At 38.8% G+C, this 19,912-nt stretch overlaps 1 protein-coding gene across 1 annotated transcript in view; it reads right to left on the reverse strand.

The window, feature by feature from the left end:
- The window catches only part of LOC136688910 (dynein heavy chain domain-containing protein 1), a 33,128-nt gene extending 14,708 nt beyond the window's left edge, over window positions 1-18,420 (reverse strand). The window contains exons 1-25 of the mRNA XM_066662454.1: window positions 18,373-18,420; window positions 17,171-17,660; window positions 16,891-17,076; window positions 16,048-16,251; window positions 15,545-15,655; window positions 15,286-15,442; window positions 14,049-14,300; window positions 13,206-13,349; window positions 12,846-12,933; window positions 12,276-12,511; window positions 11,238-11,481; window positions 10,978-11,135; window positions 10,761-10,886; window positions 10,004-10,280; window positions 9,764-9,891; window positions 9,474-9,672; window positions 9,297-9,388; window positions 9,035-9,206; window positions 8,749-8,874; window positions 6,933-7,030; window positions 3,629-6,809; window positions 3,436-3,529; window positions 3,145-3,337; window positions 2,225-2,480; window positions 373-2,110 (exon numbers count right to left, since the gene is read on the reverse strand). Of these exons, the coding sequence (XP_066518551.1) occupies window positions 373-2,110; window positions 2,225-2,480; window positions 3,145-3,337; window positions 3,436-3,529; window positions 3,629-6,809; window positions 6,933-7,030; window positions 8,749-8,874; window positions 9,035-9,206; window positions 9,297-9,388; window positions 9,474-9,672; window positions 9,764-9,891; window positions 10,004-10,280; window positions 10,761-10,886; window positions 10,978-11,135; window positions 11,238-11,481; window positions 12,276-12,511; window positions 12,846-12,933; window positions 13,206-13,349; window positions 14,049-14,300; window positions 15,286-15,442; window positions 15,545-15,655; window positions 16,048-16,251; window positions 16,891-17,076; window positions 17,171-17,538 (8,828 nt within the window). The 5' untranslated portion in view covers window positions 17,539-17,660; window positions 18,373-18,420. The remainder of the gene's footprint in view (window positions 1-372; window positions 2,111-2,224; window positions 2,481-3,144; window positions 3,338-3,435; window positions 3,530-3,628; window positions 6,810-6,932; window positions 7,031-8,748; window positions 8,875-9,034; window positions 9,207-9,296; window positions 9,389-9,473; window positions 9,673-9,763; window positions 9,892-10,003; window positions 10,281-10,760; window positions 10,887-10,977; window positions 11,136-11,237; window positions 11,482-12,275; window positions 12,512-12,845; window positions 12,934-13,205; window positions 13,350-14,048; window positions 14,301-15,285; window positions 15,443-15,544; window positions 15,656-16,047; window positions 16,252-16,890; window positions 17,077-17,170; window positions 17,661-18,372) is intronic.
- Between the last annotated feature and the right edge of the window lie 1,492 nt (window positions 18,421-19,912).

Genomic DNA, 19,912 nt, shown 5'->3' on the forward strand with positions numbered 1-19,912 from the left:
GCTCCGGTTTCCTCTCACAGTCCAAAAAAACACACATTGCAGGTGGATTGGCGACTCGAAAGTGTCCGTAGGTGTGAGTGAATGTGTGTGTGTCTGTGTTGCCCTGTGAAGGACTGGCGTCCCCTCCAGGGTGTATTCCCGCCTTGCGCCCGATGATTCCAGGTAGGCTCTGGACCCCCCGCGACCCTAAATTGGATAAGCGGTTACAGATAATGGATGGATGGAAGATTACAAACAAGAAATAATGATAATATTGTGGATTATATCAAATTGATTTTTTTTTATGTTTTGAAATGGCATAGTGTATGGTGATTTAGGTTAAAAGTGCCTTCATACTATTTTAAATAAATGAAATACATATTTACATCTTACTTTTCAATGAAATGGGTGTTCCTTAAACATTTGTATGGCTTCTTCTCTATAGCTGCGATATTAGGTGCTGCATCCTCTTGTTTTTCATCATAGTACAACTCTGGGATTGTTCCATCAGCCATGACCATGAGTAGCTTTTCCTTAATTGTTGGGCTAATATCTTCATGGATCAGAAAAATCACATGTCCACCATCAACCACGTGTCTACCACTCACGGCCTCCCTCATTATCTCCTTTAGTTTGTCTGCATTTCCACTGTGAATTTCAACTAGATGGGATCCTGTCAATTCAGCTGCTAGGCGTATGGTGGTTTTTCGGCCTGTTTTCTTTGCAGCTCCAAAAAGAACTCCATGTCCACCAGGAATAAGTAAGACACGCAGGATATGTGCAAGTTGACAAACCCTCTTTCGAAAAACAAAGTTAACAGATTTACAGTGATTTTCTTTGTCTATTCTTTTTATGATGTAAGATACCTGTTGAACCAACATGTCCAGGTCTCTCCTCTGGTACACTGATTTGTGCTTAGGCTGCTGGTGTGGTATACATTTGTGCGGTTCACTATGTTCTGAACTGTAGACCATATTGTGGGTGGAAGAAACAACTTCATTCAGCAACTGCTGAAGCTGTTTTGAGCTAGTTTGAGCTTTTTCACATGTTGAAATGTCACATTGATCCAGTTCACTATGTGAACTAATACTTGGGCTTATTTTGATTCCAGCACTTTTAAAAAGTTGTGTTCCAATAGGAGTCTGTCCAAACATTTCAGGTGACCATGTAGCTGTGCTTGGTTCTTTTTTTGACTTGAACTCTAACATCTTCTCACTTCCTCTGCTTGAAGATATAAGACTATAATCATCCTCATCACTTTCACTTCTTATAAAGCTTGAATCTGTGGTGCTCCACTCCTCTGAGGACTCTGATTCCTGATTAAATATCACATCAGCCACGAAAGGCTTATCAAACTCTTCTCTGGATGTGATACTCTCATTGTTATCTTGCTGAATTAGAATCAAAGGTTCATGCTGGTTTAATATTTCTGTGTTTTCCTGTTTTGATTGACAATCTCCACTGCTCTGAGGCTCAGTCACCAGCCTGCTACCAAAATACTCTTCAGATACCTGGGTAAGAACTGACATCAATGTTTGAACGTCCTCCTCTGCAGACAGACGATCCCCAAAAGTACGCCAACACTCATGTGCCCAAAGCTGGGCAATGCTAAGAACATTTGCTGCGGGACCAAGTGAAGCTATAGAAAATGCAGGCAAAGCAGATGATGAACAACTCTGGCAGACTATAGTCCTTGGATCCAATAGACGCATTCCTTGGAAAACTTTTTGAAGGTCATGTAGAGAAAACATAATGTGGGGACTGTGTGCAGGAGTGTGCAAATTTTCACAAACAGCAAGATACACATCAAATGTTGCACTAATGATACTGTGTGCCATATCTGCAATTCTTGACATGGATGGAAATGTTTTCAGCCACTGCTGTAATTTTGTGGAATGGATAGAAAATAAAATATCTGTGGTCATACTAGGGAGTACAAAGATTGTGAAGAGTCTTAAGAGCCGTGGGGAAATCTGAGTGGAGTTGTTTGGCCCAAAAGTGCTGCAAGTAACCAAATAATTAATTGCTCCAGAACTGAGCGACTTGAAGCGACAGCTATCTGATGTCAGCACTCCGTTCCTAGACATACACTGTCGTAAGGTCTCCAGAAGTATTGATGTGTTTTTATTATCTGTTGAGATACACAGGGGAATAGTTAATATTTACATAAAATATTACACAAAGATTTTATTGAAAATATGAAAGAACATGATTCAAATTAAGAATGCTAGTTGAATTTGTTTACCAAACGGTGCTGCATGTAAATCATCCACAAACAAAATCAAAGAGTCCAGTCCAGTTTTCTTATTGGTTGTACTTTCAAATACATTCTGCAAATCATTAGAGTGTAGAAGTGGACTAGCTACTAAGTGCATGTGTGGTCTTTCTTGTGATAACAAAGACTTGCACAATGTTGTTTTTCCTGAACTTGCTTCTCCTATTAATAGGACTGGTTGATGAGCTTCCAACATGAGGTCCAGGATGTATGCATGCTTTTCATACTGTATTGGGAAAAAGATATAATTTACTAAGCAGGAAGCAAATAATTAGGGCACTGTAGGGCACTTCAAATCTTTAAAAAATGTGAAAAGGCCTTAAGAATCCTTGAAGTTAAACTCAGTGTTGTTCCTATTGCTAGCAGCTTCCAGCAGGACAGTAGTACACGGTATACATCCAAGGGGGGGGGGGGGGGGGGGGGGGGGGGTTTAAACAACCTAGATAGCAGACACATTTGGGCCAAATCTGTCTCAAGTTTGGCACTGACAACTCAGTTACGGCACTGGCAGTAGCCATGGGCCAGGCTTGATTTTGGCCATTTCATGTACTATGTGGGCCCAGACATGTTCCACAACACACCTGGTTTGAGGGAGCCAGACTCACCCTGACTTAACACTGCCATTCAAGGCCAAATGTGGGCCAAATTTACACTGCTATTTTGGCAGTCCATCTAAATCCAACTGAAAACATGTTAACAAAGAACCCAATGTGACACCTTAAAGGTGCAACTTTGGGATAAGTCATTCATTCATAAATCAATTATAAGTGAAAGTCTGAAAATTGATTAGTTAATTTGACAGAAATTCCCATCTATGCTAATTTAAGCATTTCCACTGAATAACCCATCCTAAAATAATGAATTAATTATAATGATGTGAATGCACAAACCTGTGGCACAGATGTGTAAAAATGCAGTGGTCTCCTTTTCCTGGTGATTTTGATGATATTTGTAGTGTCTTCCATCATGTCACCTCTGAGACTGAAGAAATGTTCAAACACTGTGGCCCCAGCAGGTACTTCAATTCTGTAACGACTCTCAAACAAGGCTTCTTTTGCTAGAAGATCAAACTGCGGCCAGTGTCTAAAATCAAAAGAATATTTAAAGTACTTCTTTGAGCTTAAATCCATCTTTCCTTCTTTTTTTCTAAAGGATGTTAACATTTTGTAATAAACATATACCTGGGATGCAGCTGTCCACCAAAACCCCATATATAAGCAATCACAAAGAGGTTTCTTGCTTGGAGTTCTCTGAAGATTGACTTGAGACATACATCTTGCATAGGAGAAGAACATGTAGAAGTGACATTTAAACACAGCTAAGCACTCAGTTGTAATAGACAAAGAATTAAACACAAGAGACCTGGAAAATTACCTCTTGCTTCAGTCTGTACTGTTGTTGTTGTCATGCAATGTTCGCTGCCAGACTCTTTTAGAAGGGCATGGAAGATTTTAATGAATGATGTCACTTCTTGTAAACCATTAATGATCCCTGGACTTTCTCTACTGCCTTCCTGTCCAACTCCGGACATTATATTGCTTAATAAATTGTGTCTAATGAAATTAAGAGTTCTAGAGAAAAGATCTTCAGCTAGACAGGTCCACATATTCAGAGTGCTTTGATCCAGAGTATGATCCCTATACAGTGCATCCACTTCAGCTTTCCATACAGCCTTCCACAGATCCTTTCCAGAAACATATACTAAGCTGCACTGTGCCAGTGCTGAGGGAGTTGCATCCTTAATGCTGGTGGTCTCAACAATTATTTTAAACTCGCTCTGTGATGGCTGAACTTTCTCGCCTGACGGGAGGTTCAGAAATTGCTGCCTCGGGTCACTGAGTGTACCTAAAAAGTCGAACCATCCAGGCTTGTTTAAGAGTTCACCATCCAGCACTAGCCATTTAGCATTTTGTATCACAACCCTTTTCTTCAGAATTTTGGGTAAATAATTAACTGACTGATCATGCCATTCTGTATCTCTGATCAGTTTTGTCAAGGCTCCATCAAACCTGGAACCCGTGTGTTTAACACATCCACCAAAAAGTTCCTCATGGGACAAACCATTAGGGAATAAGACCACTGTGTTAACAGAGCAGCTAAAGGGAGTTGATGGAAGTTTGGCGCTTTCAGTCACTTTCATAAGTTCCCCCTCCAAAGGCTGTGCTGCAAGTCTTCGAAGTGCTCCTGCGAGAGCTCTATATGAAACAGTCTTCCCACTACCTGGTGGTCCAACAAGTACAACAGCCTTTGTGAACCTAAGAGTCTGATACAGGGTCATAGTATTGTGAAGAATTTGTCTGTCAGCACACAATCCTGTTTGTTCCAACTCCTCTGTGACAGCAGTTCTAATGAGGTTTTCCTCTCTTTGTTCAATTAAATATTCTTCAATGAAGAATCTTGCTGTTGGAAATATTTGTTCCAAAATGGTACGGAATTGAGAGGCCCTCTTGTCCTCAATGATGGAAGGCAATAATACAAACATTACTGCTTTGATTATAGCTTGTTCTTCTCTAACAGCATTTACAACTGATAATTTGCATCTACATTTATAAAGAGACGAATGGCAGTCTTGCAGTTCCTTTGGTATTTTATCTGTCTCTTTGAGGGTTATATCAACAGGTCTCTGTCCATCACACGCAAGAAATCTGTCTTCATCATTTTTCTCAAAATTGTTGTGAAGGTGCGCCCCAGAGGCATATATAATTTTTTTAAGGAGAACAAGCCAAGAGCACTCATCTCTGCAGACAAGATCTGGAAGGCAACAAGAATCCTTAGATAGGTTAAAAAGGCAAAACAGACGGCTGCTTATACTGCTTGCTTCAGAGTATCCCAAAGAAACTAGTAAAACCTCTGCAATAATCCTGTAGTCAGGCTGAACCAAAGAAACGGGCCTTGAGGCCACTCGCAAGTTTTCTGGTAATTCAGACGAATACCCCTTTGAAGAAATGAGGACACAACCAAAGCTTAGCTTAGCTGAAATATTCTTCCCTCCAAATTGTACCTTTCCATCTGTTTCATCACTTGTAGCAAAATTTTCAGTCTTTTGTGCTTTTTGCTCTGCATTTCTCTGTAGTCTGGACAGACATTGTTGAATATCTGTCAAATGTTGCCCTAAAATAGACAATGACCCCTGTTCCATTGAATCCACAGAATTCAGCACTAGCCATGCACCAGTCTGAAGAGCACCGGACAGCATTTGGCAAACAACTGAAATGCTTGTACTTGCACAGCAACCCAAAGTGATAACTTGCAGTCCCAGTGCAAATCCTAACTGGAGTACTGTCTGTTTCTTACCAGACATGAGGGGTCCACATATGCAGGAGCACTTGTAGCTGGTAAGAGCAAGGAGAATACCCAAAAATGCTTGTTCTGTTGAAGGAGTGTTTACCATCATCCAGTCTTCAGGACCTATATACTCATAGCCATAGGTAAACTGTGTTCCCAAGACATCAAGATAAACTGAATGTGTTGTGCAGTCTGGGTCTTGTGATACACTTCTACGATTCCAGTTTTCACAGACACTATACTGATACTTTATAAGCTTCTGCCATTCAAAAGAATATTCCAGGCTGCCTTTTACCTCAGCAAGTCCAGCAACCTGTTGGGCATGCTTCATTGTAAGTAAAACCAAAGCACGAAGTGCAGTCACAAAGTGCTGAGATGCCAAGGACTTTGTATTTGAATGGGAAACAATACTTCTTATGGCTTGACACAGGCTCCTAATTTTTGCTGCATTTTGTGACTTAATCTTTACCCACTTGGACTGATCTGGTTTAAGAAAAGCCTTTTGGATTTCATTACACCACAGAACTTCCTCTGACACCAAAAGGCACTGCACAGGATATTCCGATATCAGTGACAAAATGGCTGGTGGCTCAAGCACATCTGAAGGTTTTCCCACCTCCTTTACTAAGGTCCCAGAATCATGATCAGGGGAATAACTGCCACCGACTTGTTTATCCTCTTCATGACCATTCGGTTCCGACACAAGATGAGGTAGAGCGAAAATGCATTTCAACATCAGCTGTTTAACTGCTTCATATAACTTTTCCTCCAAAAGCCCAAGCCAAACCACAGAGTTTAAATTTGGTTCTAGGGGACAGATGAAGGGCATGTGTTCCATTAGTGTTCCATATACACCCCTTACCCACATCTTGGTGCTGGACAATTCACAATCATTGGCTATATTTATGCCATGTGCAAAATCCTTATTAAATTCAAGCCATCTCACTCCTCTGAAGCACTTGCGCACCAGTGGGAGAAGGGAGGTGGGCGTCAGGTTAGAATACAGAAGCCTCATCACCTCTCCATTGCTGAGAAAGCAGAGCCTGGGAAACTCAGCACGTGGTGAATCTAACAGATGCAGCAGTTGGTTGCAAATTTCTTCCATTGCTGTGAGTCCTTCACTGAAGAGAATGCGCAAATTTTGTCCATGAAACTGGTCGCTTCTGTCCGTAGTCTTCTGCAATTGTACAAAATTCAGCACATGTGGGTCACTTACTGTAAACTGAATCAATTCACGAAAATTCTTATCCACTGGGGAGAACTTCTCCAGCTGCAAAATAAGAACTCTAAGTTAGTTGCTACAAAAAATCTTTAATTGCACAAAATACACAGTAAAATGAAGACACCATTTTAAATATATAATATAATATTAATAAATGAGATAAAAACATACCAACTTGACATTTTGTGTGCTGACTGATGTCTCATAGAGTATTTTGCTGAGAAAAACCCACTTCTGCTGGTATCTTTCACAAAAATCTAGAAGTTCCTCTATTGTGAAAAAAAATAATACAATGTATTTCAAGGAAATCTCAAAGTGCTAAAATGTATATATATGTATTAACTGTGAATTTAACATCATCATCATCATCATCTTCATCATCTTTTCCGCTTATCCGTATCAGTTTCACAGTTGCAACAGGGTGAGCAAAGAAGCCTCTGTCCCCTGCAACTTCCACCAGATCCTCCTGGGGGATCCCCAGGCATTCCCAGGCCAGCCAGGAGATTTCATTCATCTAGCAGGTCCTGGGTCTACCCTGGGGCCTCCTTCCAGTTGGACATGCCTGGTATAGTTCCAGTGGGAGGCGTCCTTACCGGATGCCTGAACGACCTCAACTGACTCCTCTCAACGCGAAGGAGCAGCGACTCTACTCTGAGCTCCTCCCTAATCACCGAGCTCCTCACCCGATCAAGAAGAGTACACCCAGTAATCAGACAGAGCTCATTTTGGCCGCTCATGAACATAGGTGAGAGTGAGTATGCAGACTGACCGGTAAATTGAGAGCTTTGCTTTATGGCTCAGCTCTCTCTTCACCACGACAGTCAGGTACAGTGACTGCATTACTGCAGACGCTGCACCTAACCTACGGTCAACCTCACAATCCCTCTTCCCATCACTCATGAATAAGAACCCGAGATACTTGAACTCCTTCAGTTGAGGTAGGTTCTCACCCACTACCTGAAGGGAGCATGTCATCTGTTTCTGGGAGATAACCATGGCCTCAAACTTGGAGGTGCTGATCCGCATACCGACCACTTCACACTCAGCTGCAAACTGCTCAAGTGAACGCTGGAGGCGTCTGAGCAAAGAAGCCAGAAGAACAACATCGTCCGCAAACAGCAAAGATGCCACCTCCCGAGCCCCTCGAGGGAAGCTTTCCTGTCCCAGGCTATGCCTTGCCACCCTGTCCATGAATATCAGGAACAGGAGTGGAGATAAGGCACAGCCCTGACGGAGTCCAATGCCCATGTTGAACAGGCTTGACTTACTGCCGAGGATGGGAACACAACTCAAACTCCAAGAGTACAAGGACCGTACGGCTCGCCAGGGCACCCCATACTCACCAAGTTCCCACAGAATATCTCAGGGAACACAGTCATACGCCTTCTCCAAATTCAAAAAGCAAGTGTAGAGTGGCGTAATGAACTCCCATGCCCCCTCAATCATCTGTGAAAAAGTAGAGTTGGTCCATAGTCCCACGGCCAGGATGAAATCCGCATTTTTCCTCCAAAATCCTAGGTTTGACAGTCAGACAGATTCTCCTTTCCAGCACCTTGGCATAGACTTTCCCAGGGAGGCTGAGAAGTGTGATGCCACAATAATTGACACACTTTCTCTGGTCCCTTTTTTTTTTAAATGTGAACAACCACACCCGTTTGCCAATCCAAATACACTGTTCCTGAGGTCCATGCAATATTGTAGAGGCGTGTCAGCCAAGACAGCCCCACAGTACTGAATTAAATATGCATATATAAAACTATTTAACATGATACCAGTACTTTTCAACTTCATATATTTCAAATACTAAGAAGTAAGTGATAACAATTTTTATTTCAAATTTAACTAAAATGATAAATCTCTAAATAATCATATTATAAATTTGAAAGCTATACAGAAACTAATATAATTATATTGTATTATTAATTATTAAAATAGGAATTATGTGATGTGATTCAAAATATTTTTTTTTTTAGTTATGAATACATACCAAGTTCTTGCAAAAGCTGAAGCCAATGTTCAGCCTTCCTCCTGAATTCAGTGGCATGGGGAGAATGCAGCATGCTGGACAGAGTCATAACACTGTCTTCAGTCTGAGCCAGCAGCATTTCCAGGTCTAATCAGAAAAAATTAACACTTTATGGGTTATTTGTCATGCATATTTGTTCGTTAGGAACATGTTAAATTGGTGGGTAGATCAAAAGTAGAAGTTGTCTCTGACAAAGTAAATGCTTATGACACTACACATTTGTGAAGATAAATGTATTTTTATATACCCTTGATGGTAAAAGTTCCACTGTCACTGAGATGCTGCTGTGGTGAATTGCAGTCAGTCTGCCACACAGTAACTATGAACCTGGCAAGTCTGAATATTGTCCCATCCCAGCTTTGCTGAAGCTTCTGGAATTCATGCTCCATATCTGCAGCAGCATGGGCCTCTCTGCATATCTAGACAGAAAAAAATCAGTGTAAATCTTTGACCATTACAGCAACCAAGTTTTTCATGACACAACTAAATTTGCAGTTATGCTGACAAACCTTGTATATTTTATGTTGATGCTGCAATAGATCTTTGGACATAAGCTCAGCCACAGTTAAATTCTGTTCTGGTGAATACTGTAAGCCCATGCCTGGACAGAGGATATATTATTAATCACAGCTATGTTTTGGGCTTCAGTGTGAAGTGGAATTCTCTCATTATTTTAATACTCTTACCTTTAAATATGTTTCTCCAATGTTTGATCTTCAATGTTGGGCTGCTTAGCTTAGCTAATATAGAGAGCTGCTCTCTGAACCTCTCAAGACTGCATGAGGTTACCTGAAGTACTGCATTGTGAGCAGGCAGGACACCTGCTAATGAGACTGCCTGTTGAAGCCATTCATTTACTTTCTCCTGGGCTCTCGAAACTGCAAACTGACAAGGGACCTTGATAGTTAATCTAAATTGGCAGATTGGCAATTGAGCAGAACCAGATTTACTACAGTGAGATGCATATTAAATGCACCTTGCTGAACAACAGAAGCTTCCATTCTTGGATCTGTGAAGAAGACACCTCCTTTAGCTCCCACAGCTCTTTCTGTGCCTCGATATGTTGCTTGGATGTCGTCACATAAACAAGATCTAATGGTTGTCCTAAAAGAAGCAAAAGGACATGAAATATGAAATTAATATGAAAAATGAATATAATATAATTGTATTGTAATAAATGGATGCTTAACCTGTAGTTCTACATTGTAAGTCCTACCTTTCAGGTTCTGGCTGCTCCGGCTTAACTCACTCAGCTTTGCGGCTATTTCATGAAACTCTCCACATTTTCTTGTAAGCTCAGCAACCATTTGCTCAGCCCTCTGATGTGGGTCCAGATAAGGCCCTGTGGTGGCGCTGTAGACCAAATCCTCTAGTTGTTTACTGAGTGAGGAAAAGGTGCTGTTCAAAGTGTTAATCATGGAGGGCAGATGCTGAGTGACACTGTCTGTAGCTTTAGTTGTGAGAAAAGAAAACTGTTCCCATAGATTCAGTATCTACAATATAAAAAAATAAAGTGTATTTCAAAGATATAAAATAAAAATTATATTACTGTAATATTGTCCTGACTCATTGTATGTGTTGCATGTGTGCTTGGTATGAAAGTAATAATAAAGACATCAGAAAACAAAACAAAAGACATCACAAAAACAATTTCTATGAACTTATATTTTGTACATTAAATGGCATTTTAGCATATGTTTTAAAAGTTTAAAATACTGTACTTAATTTGGATCCAAATATTTTGATATTCTCTATAAATATTAAGAACATTCTTACAATAAATTATATGTTTGATATTTTAATAATCAGGTCTATTTTATGCAAGTGAAGAATGCTCATTGCTAATGGATGCAATCAAAATTAAAATGTCATAACATATCAATATGTATCTCAACAATGCATATCAACAATGTAGTTCTGTCCCAATATATTTTAAATCCTAACATTGAGTGTGCATGCTACATGCTCCCTACCTGCCCCACCCAAACAACATCCCCTGGTGTTATGTTTTCACAATTCAACTGAATTACACTCTGAAGAGAGAAGAGGTAGTCTAGCTGTTGTTTCAAATTGTCTGTCATTCCCTTGTAATATTGTACCTACATGTGGAGGGAAGGGAAAAAATGGCTCAGTTTAAGAATTAAAATTATTTTGGAAAATGTGATTTAGTAAATCCATAGTATTTAATACCATGCCAGCATAATTTAGGAAGTTGTTGTAATCAGTAGGCTCTGCCTGCAGGATCTCCAATGCTTTCTGTAGTTCAGATGTCAGGTTTGCTGAGTGTAGCTGTAGCTCATCAGACACCAGTCTTAACGAATCTTTCTCAGTGCTGGTCAGCAAGCACCCTGTGATAAATAAAAACTTATAAATAATAGTCTAGTAAATAAAGTACAAATAACGTGTTGACAGTCAAGATATATACATGTTGTACGCATTCACAAACACACCTAGCTTCTCTTGAATGTGAGAACAGGTGATTGTGAGAAGCTTATTAGAGGTGGTGAAAGCAGAAGGCATGGTGCTGATCTGCCATTTCCACGAATGTAACTTCTGGAAATGCTCTTTATATTTAAGGGCTGGCCATCCTCGCATGTTCTCCAGGGATGATCTGCTCCACTGATTAGTAAACAAATGAGTGTCTACCAAACAGGAATGCCTTTTACAGAACTGTTCGATTTCAAATTTGGCTTCCTAGAAGACAGGCACAGAGGAAAATTAATGTCGTTATTAAACCCTGCCATATAGACACCTGTGTTAAACACAAATATTCCAAAAGTCAATATGCATTGTCCTGAATATTCTTATTTTTCTGGAAGTCAAAGAACCATTTGAATTATAAGGTAGTCAAGTAGGCAAAATATGAATATTGCTAAATGCAAGCTTACAGGCTTGCAATTTGATCTAACATTATAAAAACCACAGTCTAATGTGATGGTTAAGTAATAGCCTAGACCTTGAGCAGCTGGTGTTATTACAGTGTTCAATACAGCTGAATAGAAATGAGTGGAACCGCATGAACCATAATTCCAGTTAACTTCATTTTTAAGCACAGAAGTATGAATTTGTTTGAAGATTGGATGTAGCAATATCCATATGCAATTTTTAAACTTGTACATTAGCATTAATCTGGTGATTCAGTGACATTCCCACAGTGACTGTCGGAACAAACCATATTTTCTTAGGAACATTTTTGTACAACACAATGGGTACAATAGCAGTGATTTTCAAAAATGTCATTCATTTTTTTCCCCATGGACCAACACCACTTGCAACTGCAGTTTCTTATAAGAGCTCGCTACTGACTCTATAACGGATAACTTTAAAGGACTATAACGATGGTACAGGTAAACAGGTTTTTTTGCAGTAATATTTTTTTATAGACACACAATTTTATTTATCACATATCCTTAATATCTATATCTAAATACTACAAATATTCACAAAATATAATCAACATTATTTCTGAACATATGTTAGTAAAATACCTGGGTGATTCTGGCTTGCTCTTTTTCGATCTCCTGTGTCTCATCATGGAGATGCAGGTGCCATTCTAGCTGCTTTCTGGACAGGGGATTGTACTGCCCTTGCACTCTCTGCCCTCGAAGTCTGAGAGAGGGCAATTTGGGAAGCACCAATTTTGTGACTGATAAAAAACAAGGCTCCTTTATTGAGGAAAGGTTCCTGTCAGCATTTGTTTGGGCATTTTGCCTGTCTGTAGATGCTAAAATAAACACAAAATTGATCATAAGCTTCACAATAAATATGGTGTGTTTGACATATTTACATTATTTCTGTGGAATGGTATAGTCATTATTCCACTCTCTTTCCAAAACCTAATAGACACTCTATATAGGCAGCATTAAACTTTATAATATTCACATTCCCGGCATCCCTATTATTTTATATCTTTAATACACTGCCTACATAATACCTTAATATTAACCAGCTTTGAAGCAAAGAAGCTTTGTTAAATAGTAATGTTAATAACGCAGCTATTCCCTACATTTTACAAATACTTTATCTGTCACCTGTACTGACACAACTACTCATCTTACATGCAAGTCCAGTGTGTGAGGAAAGGTCTTGAAAACTAGCTGTTAAATCGGCTTTAGCATCTGCTGAATTGCTGTAGAGGTCCAGGACCTGTAGGAAGAAGCATCCAAAAGATTTTAGTGTTTTTTAATCATGAGTGGAACCTCCAGTATCTGCTCAGGCAGCACTCCTAATATACTTTTTTAATATACATGTATCTAGCAGTATCTTAGGTCTTTTTGTTTTCTTTAATATTGACCTATGTGTACTGCCGATGGTGAATTGTATGAATTGACAACACAATACTTTGTAAATAAAAAAGAAAGCATGAAAATGTTAAGACAAATCATTTTCTTGGTTCTATCGTCTGAGTTCTTACCCACCTTTAGTGTAGAATCACCTACTGACCGCAAAGCTCCAAGCAGTACCTCTTGAAAAAGATATATAGAAGGAAAGACAAAGAGTTGACCATCTGCTCCAAATGTCAGTTCTGCTTGGAAAAGACTGCCCTGTTGTTTCTGCTCCCTCTGCAAGTTTGACAAAATTACTTGTTATAGATTATATATACTGTATACATTTATTTTTAAAAATCTGGAATTAGTTGTGATGGGCGGCACGGTGGCGCAGCAGGTAGTGTCACAGTCACACAGCTCCAGGGGCCTGGAGGTTGTGGGTTCGATTCCCGCTCCGGGTGACTGTCTGTGAGGAGTTGGTGTGTTGTCCGCGTGGGTTTCCTCCGGGTGCTCCGGTTTCCTTCCACAGTCCAAAAACACACGATGCAGGTGGATTGGCGACTCAAAAGTGTCTGTAGGTGTGAGTGAATGTGTGTCTGTGTTGCCCTGTGAAGGACTGGCGCCCCCTCCAGGGTGTATTCCCGCCTTGCGCCCAATGATTCCAGGTAGGCTCTGGACCCACCGTGACCCTGAATTGGATAAGCGGTTACAGATAATGAATGAATGAATTAGTTGTGATGTTCATAATTGTTTTTCAGCAATACATTTTACCTTGTCATTGTTGTAACATAACAACTTCATAGGCTGCTTACTGACTTCTGTTTTATTATTCTACTATTACATATAGTCGTTATATTACATATCCATTTTCATGCAGATAACTACATCCCAATGGCCCATGTATATAATCAAGTAATTACACAATTTACACTAATTTCTCTGTGGTTAACTTTAGCCATAGTCATATACAGCAGCAAATGCTGCATGAATCACCTTTAAACATTTTCTGAAGAAGGTCATGATCTCATGCTGAACAATGGTAACCAGGCTTTGAACAATCATACAGTCCATAAGAGCAGCAGTGTTTCCGAGTCTTCGCAGGACTTGTTCAGCGCGCTTTAACTCTTTGCTTAGTTTGGCAGTAGAGGCCTGCTGAAGACACATAGGCTGACTAAACAGGTTCAGCTGAGATTGTTCCAATCGATGTTGTAATTCTTGATGTGCTTTGTAGCTGGTCTCTTGTATCTGAACATGAAAAGAGTTGACAAACATTTTATTACAATATTACTAAAACATTATTTTTCCCTTAGTAAATTATATGCAAAAAACTGAAAATTGGGGAAAAAAACAAACAAAGCAACAAAAAATAGATGGAATAGTGGACATAATATTAACATAGCCCTATAAAATTAAAGGAACACAAGGTAGTATTTTTATCAGAAACATTTCAGCTTTAACATATTTGTGATGCTTCGCTGACCTGTAAAATAGAGAATAAAGCATCTGTCATTGCTACCCTGGGTTTACTACCACAGAAATTGCACTACGTAACATTTGGAGGAGGATATGAAACTACGTCCACCCCGCTTTGGTTTTATTACAGTGCTGAAAAAGTGAATTACATCCTGCAACTATTAAGGGGAGCGCAGGAGCAAAAATTAATTTAAGTGTATAACCTACATATTCAGAATTTACCTCTAGTTTCAAAAGTGGCATGACTAAAAACAGCCTCAGTCAGCTAAGAGTTATGGAGTATGTCACACTAAAAATGCTAATTTATTTAAAAATATTAATGCTTTCCATTAACATAATATAAGGTTCTTTTATGCATATACAATAGATTTAGACATTTCATTCATTCATTAATTTTCTAAAACTGCTTCATCCTGTTCAGGCTTGTGGTGGGCCTACCCAAAATCATTGGACACAAGGTAAGAACACACCCTGGACAGGACACCACTCCTTCACAGGGCACCACACACTCACACCTATGGACACTTTTAAACAGCCAATCCCCCTACCAATCTGTATTTTTAGACTGTAGGAGGAAACCTGAGCACCTGGGGGAAACCCACATAGAACCCAAGTGAGTTGTGTGGTATGAGACATAACGTGCATTATTTAGACATGTATGATGCAGTTACACAATTGACATAAGTTACATTATGACATAATTATACTACACTATATAGAAATTATATAAATATACTACGTATAAAAGGATATTTACCATAGCCAGTATTAGTGAGTTGTAATGTAAGAATCTTTCTAAAACACCTTCAGATTCCTGCTTGTGTTTCAAGAGTGTGGTCTGGAATTCTAGAAGTGTATAAGTCCTTGTCTCATCCTGTGGAAGCCAGTGCACTTCTTTAAGCTCTTCCAGAAATCTACAAACAAGTGTAGAGTAGCATTTCTCAATATATATAATTTTTTAATATACTGAGTTCATCCAAATTAGAAATGTTTAAAAGATTAACAAGACAAAACACCTGGTGAAATGGAATAGAGCTTCTCTGAACTGAGGAACTGCTATCAGCAGTTGAGAATGAAGTAGTTTACACTTGTGCTGAAACACAATGTGGCGTATGTTTCTATGCCATCTGAAAAGAGAGAGGTTAGTGTTTGGAAAATGTTTTACACAATGAATGCATTCACAAGACATGATCCAACAATCGTAAAAATTAACTTGACATGCATCTGTGAAATGGCATTCAGTTTAATCAAATGGCTTTCTAACTAATATTATTGTTTATTTTCTGTGATGTGTTTAACTAACATCTTGAAAAGACATCAGATAATAAAGGTTTTAGTTCTTTAAAATCAATCATCTCTTACTGCAATATGCAGACGTAAAATTCCATGTTACATTGTGCTGCAGAACAGCAGATTCAAGCTAAACAATTCTACAACTTTTTGGGTCATGCTTTATAGAGGAAGCAATAGTTTTGAGGAAGTGAAGAGGATAGTGAAGAGGAGATTAGTGTTGATTCACCGTCTGAACGCCTTGTGTAATTGATAGTCTCTGAAAAACGGGATATCTCTCAGAGCTTTCCACAGCACGGCTTCATGATGCCACTCAGCTAGAGTTAAAAGCTCAACACTGCAGCCATTCTGCACATGTATCACTGAGGTGGGAGAGAAGATATAGTAATCTGAGCCTGCTTTGTTGCGTGGGACCACTTGTAAGTCATAAGGTCTGTTGCAAAAAATAATGAGAATAATGCATGAGAACTTTGCTGATTCCAGACTAACCAATCTTAACATACCACTGCTTTCCTTTAAATGTTCATCAAGTCTGTTGGCCATAAGAATTAGACTATTTTATCACATTGCTGCTGAACAATCACAGGCTTTTATTAAAGACTTTAATAAATCATATGGTTAGTTTATCAGCAGACTAACCATAACTAATAAAGGTTCTGTAACAAATCTAATAAAATTATAATTTTATTTTAAAAAATACATTCTGTCCCACAGAATGTAAGAAAATTCTTAGACAATCCCGTCAGCATAGTGTATTCAGAGTTATCAACATTTATACCAACACGAGGTACTCAGTATTTTTTGTCAACATAAAGTTACTCAACATTTATAGTAGAATTAGAGTTCAATAGTTTAAAATGGCTTTGCTATTAAAAAAAAATCTGTGGTTTCATATTAGCCCTGATGCTATATATCTACTTAAAGAGCACCAGATTTTTTGTGACCATGAAACATTTACATAGATATTTGTAATATAATTTAATAAAATTCAAATTTGTATATTTTAAAGAAAAGGACATTGTATCAACCATGGTATCAGCTGTATACACAGATTGAAAAAAGGAATAGTTACCTGTACGGAATGTCATTAGAAGCCTCTAAATGATAAAATGGTAGTTCCCCCAAATGTCTTTTCTTCGCAAAGATCTCATAGACCTCAAAGCCAGAGAGTGGACTGCACCTGCTCCTACTTTCTGTCCCAATATTGGTTCCCTTTGCTTCTGGATTTTTCTCTATGTGGATAGCTTCATCTGCAGGACTTAAGAATATAGACCTAACAAGTAATATCTGCCCATGTAGTGAAAAAAAAACTAATCTGAGTATATATGGGTGGACTAATTTAAATAACTTACGTTGACTTCAGTTCCTGGTGGGTTTTAATGACTCTAATGGGAATATCAGCACCAAGAGCCGATGCCATCAGGCAAGGTCCCTCTGTCCACATGGATTCTCCTACTGCCACCTCTGGTCCCACCTTTGCGACCAGTTGAGGCAGCTCAAACATGGATAGCTCTGCAGGATGTGAAGAATGTGGGCTATTAAGAATGCAAGTGTGAGGTGGTTTACATACAAATGCTGGTGAGAGGCATGTGAGGGGAGGTAAAACAGGAACCGATCCAGATGTTAATAACTTGTCCTGTCTGTTTCCCCTGAGACTGGACATTCTGATAGTGGGCCCTGTTCGCACATTTGCGTGTGAGTCTTTTTTACACTCAGACATTGCTGTAACTCGCTATTATCAAGTCATTAAAAAGAAAAAAAAAAAATCTTAATTCATTGTTATTTGGAGTGCTTCCTGCTTCGTACTCCTTTCCTTAAAAACTCCTGATTAGTCACACATTCCTAGAAAGAAAAAGAAATAAAACACATTAGTTTTACTGTTAGCTTATTAACAATACAGTTATTACATTTAAAAATAGGCCTATTGTGCAATGTACATAAATTGATAAAAGGTGTCATCGTACTTTTTTTTTTTTTTTTTTGGCTGTTCCAGTATAGCCTTCACGCCTTAGTGGGGCCCACATGATTTGAACTTAGGCTAGCTAGGTTAAAGTTGGACATTGGTTCTGGGTGGGTTGGTACCTGGGCAATTTGTGGGACCCAGTTGGGCTGCTTATAAAGGATTAAAGTGAGCAGCCCAGTTAATCTATTTCTATCTATCCATCGGAACAATATGCGGGGAACCCACTACAATGATATTATACTTAGAAAAAAGGGAAGAAATAATGGTACTATTGTGTAAATCAATTTCACATCTCAAACTGACGATATATATCACTGTAGTGGCTGAAACATTTTCCTTTTGAGTGTTTCAATGCAAGTTCAACTCATTGTTGAAAAATACAAAAAAGGGGCATAGCGATCTAGTTTGAGAGCTAGTTGTTAACAGTTAAAAGTCACCTGGTGAACGTTCGAACCTGCAGAAAGATTTGCAGAATCTACTGAGATTTTTATTGTATATCAAATCACTAACTTTATTTAAAATAATTTATAAAATTAATACAATTATGAAACCTCAAGTACAACATTGTGTAGTTTATATTAGTTTAGTTACCTGTCTCCCAAATCTTTTCGCCATAGTTCAGTGTTGGTGAGAGCGTTGTTTCCTCGGTTACTAACGTTCACTGAGAGACCGTACACAAACAGCAGCCGAGTTCGCACACAGTAACTGAGAACACAAACAGGGAGAACTGCAAAGCAGCATTATATTCAGCAATAAGCTGAAGAAAGAAAACAATTAAAAACAAGAAATATATATATAATAAATTGTATATTTTCTTTTTTTCCCCTCTGGATATATTAAAATCCAGACTTTTAATAAAAACCCATTTTTCTGAGTTCCGTTCAAGACCGTTCAAGAGGGGGCGCTGTAATACATAAAAACGGACCGCAGTCTAAATTCCTCAGGTTATTTTGGTTGTCTCCTACACCCTACATCGTCCCTCATCAATAATGGAGCATCCAGATATCAGGACCTGAGCACATTCTGCAGGAACCACAGTGTTTTTGTGTGTGAGGGGATTCTCTCACGGGGTCATGAATAGCTGCCCCTTAGTAGTACCCTTAATTGTGAAATGTATCTGACCCTTGCTTAGATTTTGAGTTATAATGCACTTTTGTGCCTTTTTCTCAGATGTCCGATGTTATGACCAGTGTTCGTGCTAAACAAATATTAATGATGTAATGCTGTAACTATGGTTAGTTCTCACCCAACCACCAAAGAGTCCAGTAACCGATTGCTGTCATCTGGTCTGGTTTCCAAAACACATGCAGGTTAGTGGATAGCTCTGTGTGTGTGTGTGTGTGTGTGTGTGTGTGTGGTGCCCAGTGATGGACTAGCACACTGTCCTGGGTGTGCTCCTGCCTTGAACACAATTGTTCTTGGTAGGCTCTGGACTGCAACACTTGAAGAAGACGAGGGAATTAAGTATTCAACACTTCAGCATTTTATATAATAAACATGTTTCTGTTGCAGCATTTCACATGAAATTTAAATTAGTCTTTAAATCTTAAGGATTTAGGTGGGTGAATCTTGATCTTCAGTTCATTTCACAAATCTTTCTGTCAGGTGAAAATCTGGTGACTGATAAGACAATTCCAATAAATTATTTTATGGAATGAAATGGCATGATTTCTTTTGCTGTGTAGTTTTACTGAGTTAGTACCAATATCTGGTCTGGATTTTATGTCAATAGCTGTTAAACAGTTTTTCTTTCTTTTGCAGTGAAAACTGTAGAAAGTGATTTGTAAATTATCTTGTGTTTTACAAAATGTCTAAACATTTCTGGAAACTGGTATGCATAAGGAGCCAATTATAAATAAAAAATAATTTGATTTATTATTAAAAGTTGTGAAGTCTAAAAAGTTCTAAAAAAAAATGTTCTAAAGCCTTGCTTTAGCGTTAGGTTAATTAAAAAATAAATGAAAAACCTTCCTGCAGTAAGACTCCACGGACAGCAGATGCCAGCAGCGCGCATCTTTTGGGTTGCAGTGCTTTCTCCTAAAACTGAAGGTACCAGTTTTTTTCCCAAGGTCGTGTGGTCATGTGAAGGGACACATCCAAATAACACCAACATTTCGAGGACCTGTGTGTC

This window comes from Hoplias malabaricus, chromosome 1 (genome assembly GCF_029633855.1).
Source record: "Hoplias malabaricus isolate fHopMal1 chromosome 1, fHopMal1.hap1, whole genome shotgun sequence".
Classification (NCBI taxonomy): domain Eukaryota; kingdom Metazoa; phylum Chordata; class Actinopteri; order Characiformes; family Erythrinidae; genus Hoplias; species Hoplias malabaricus.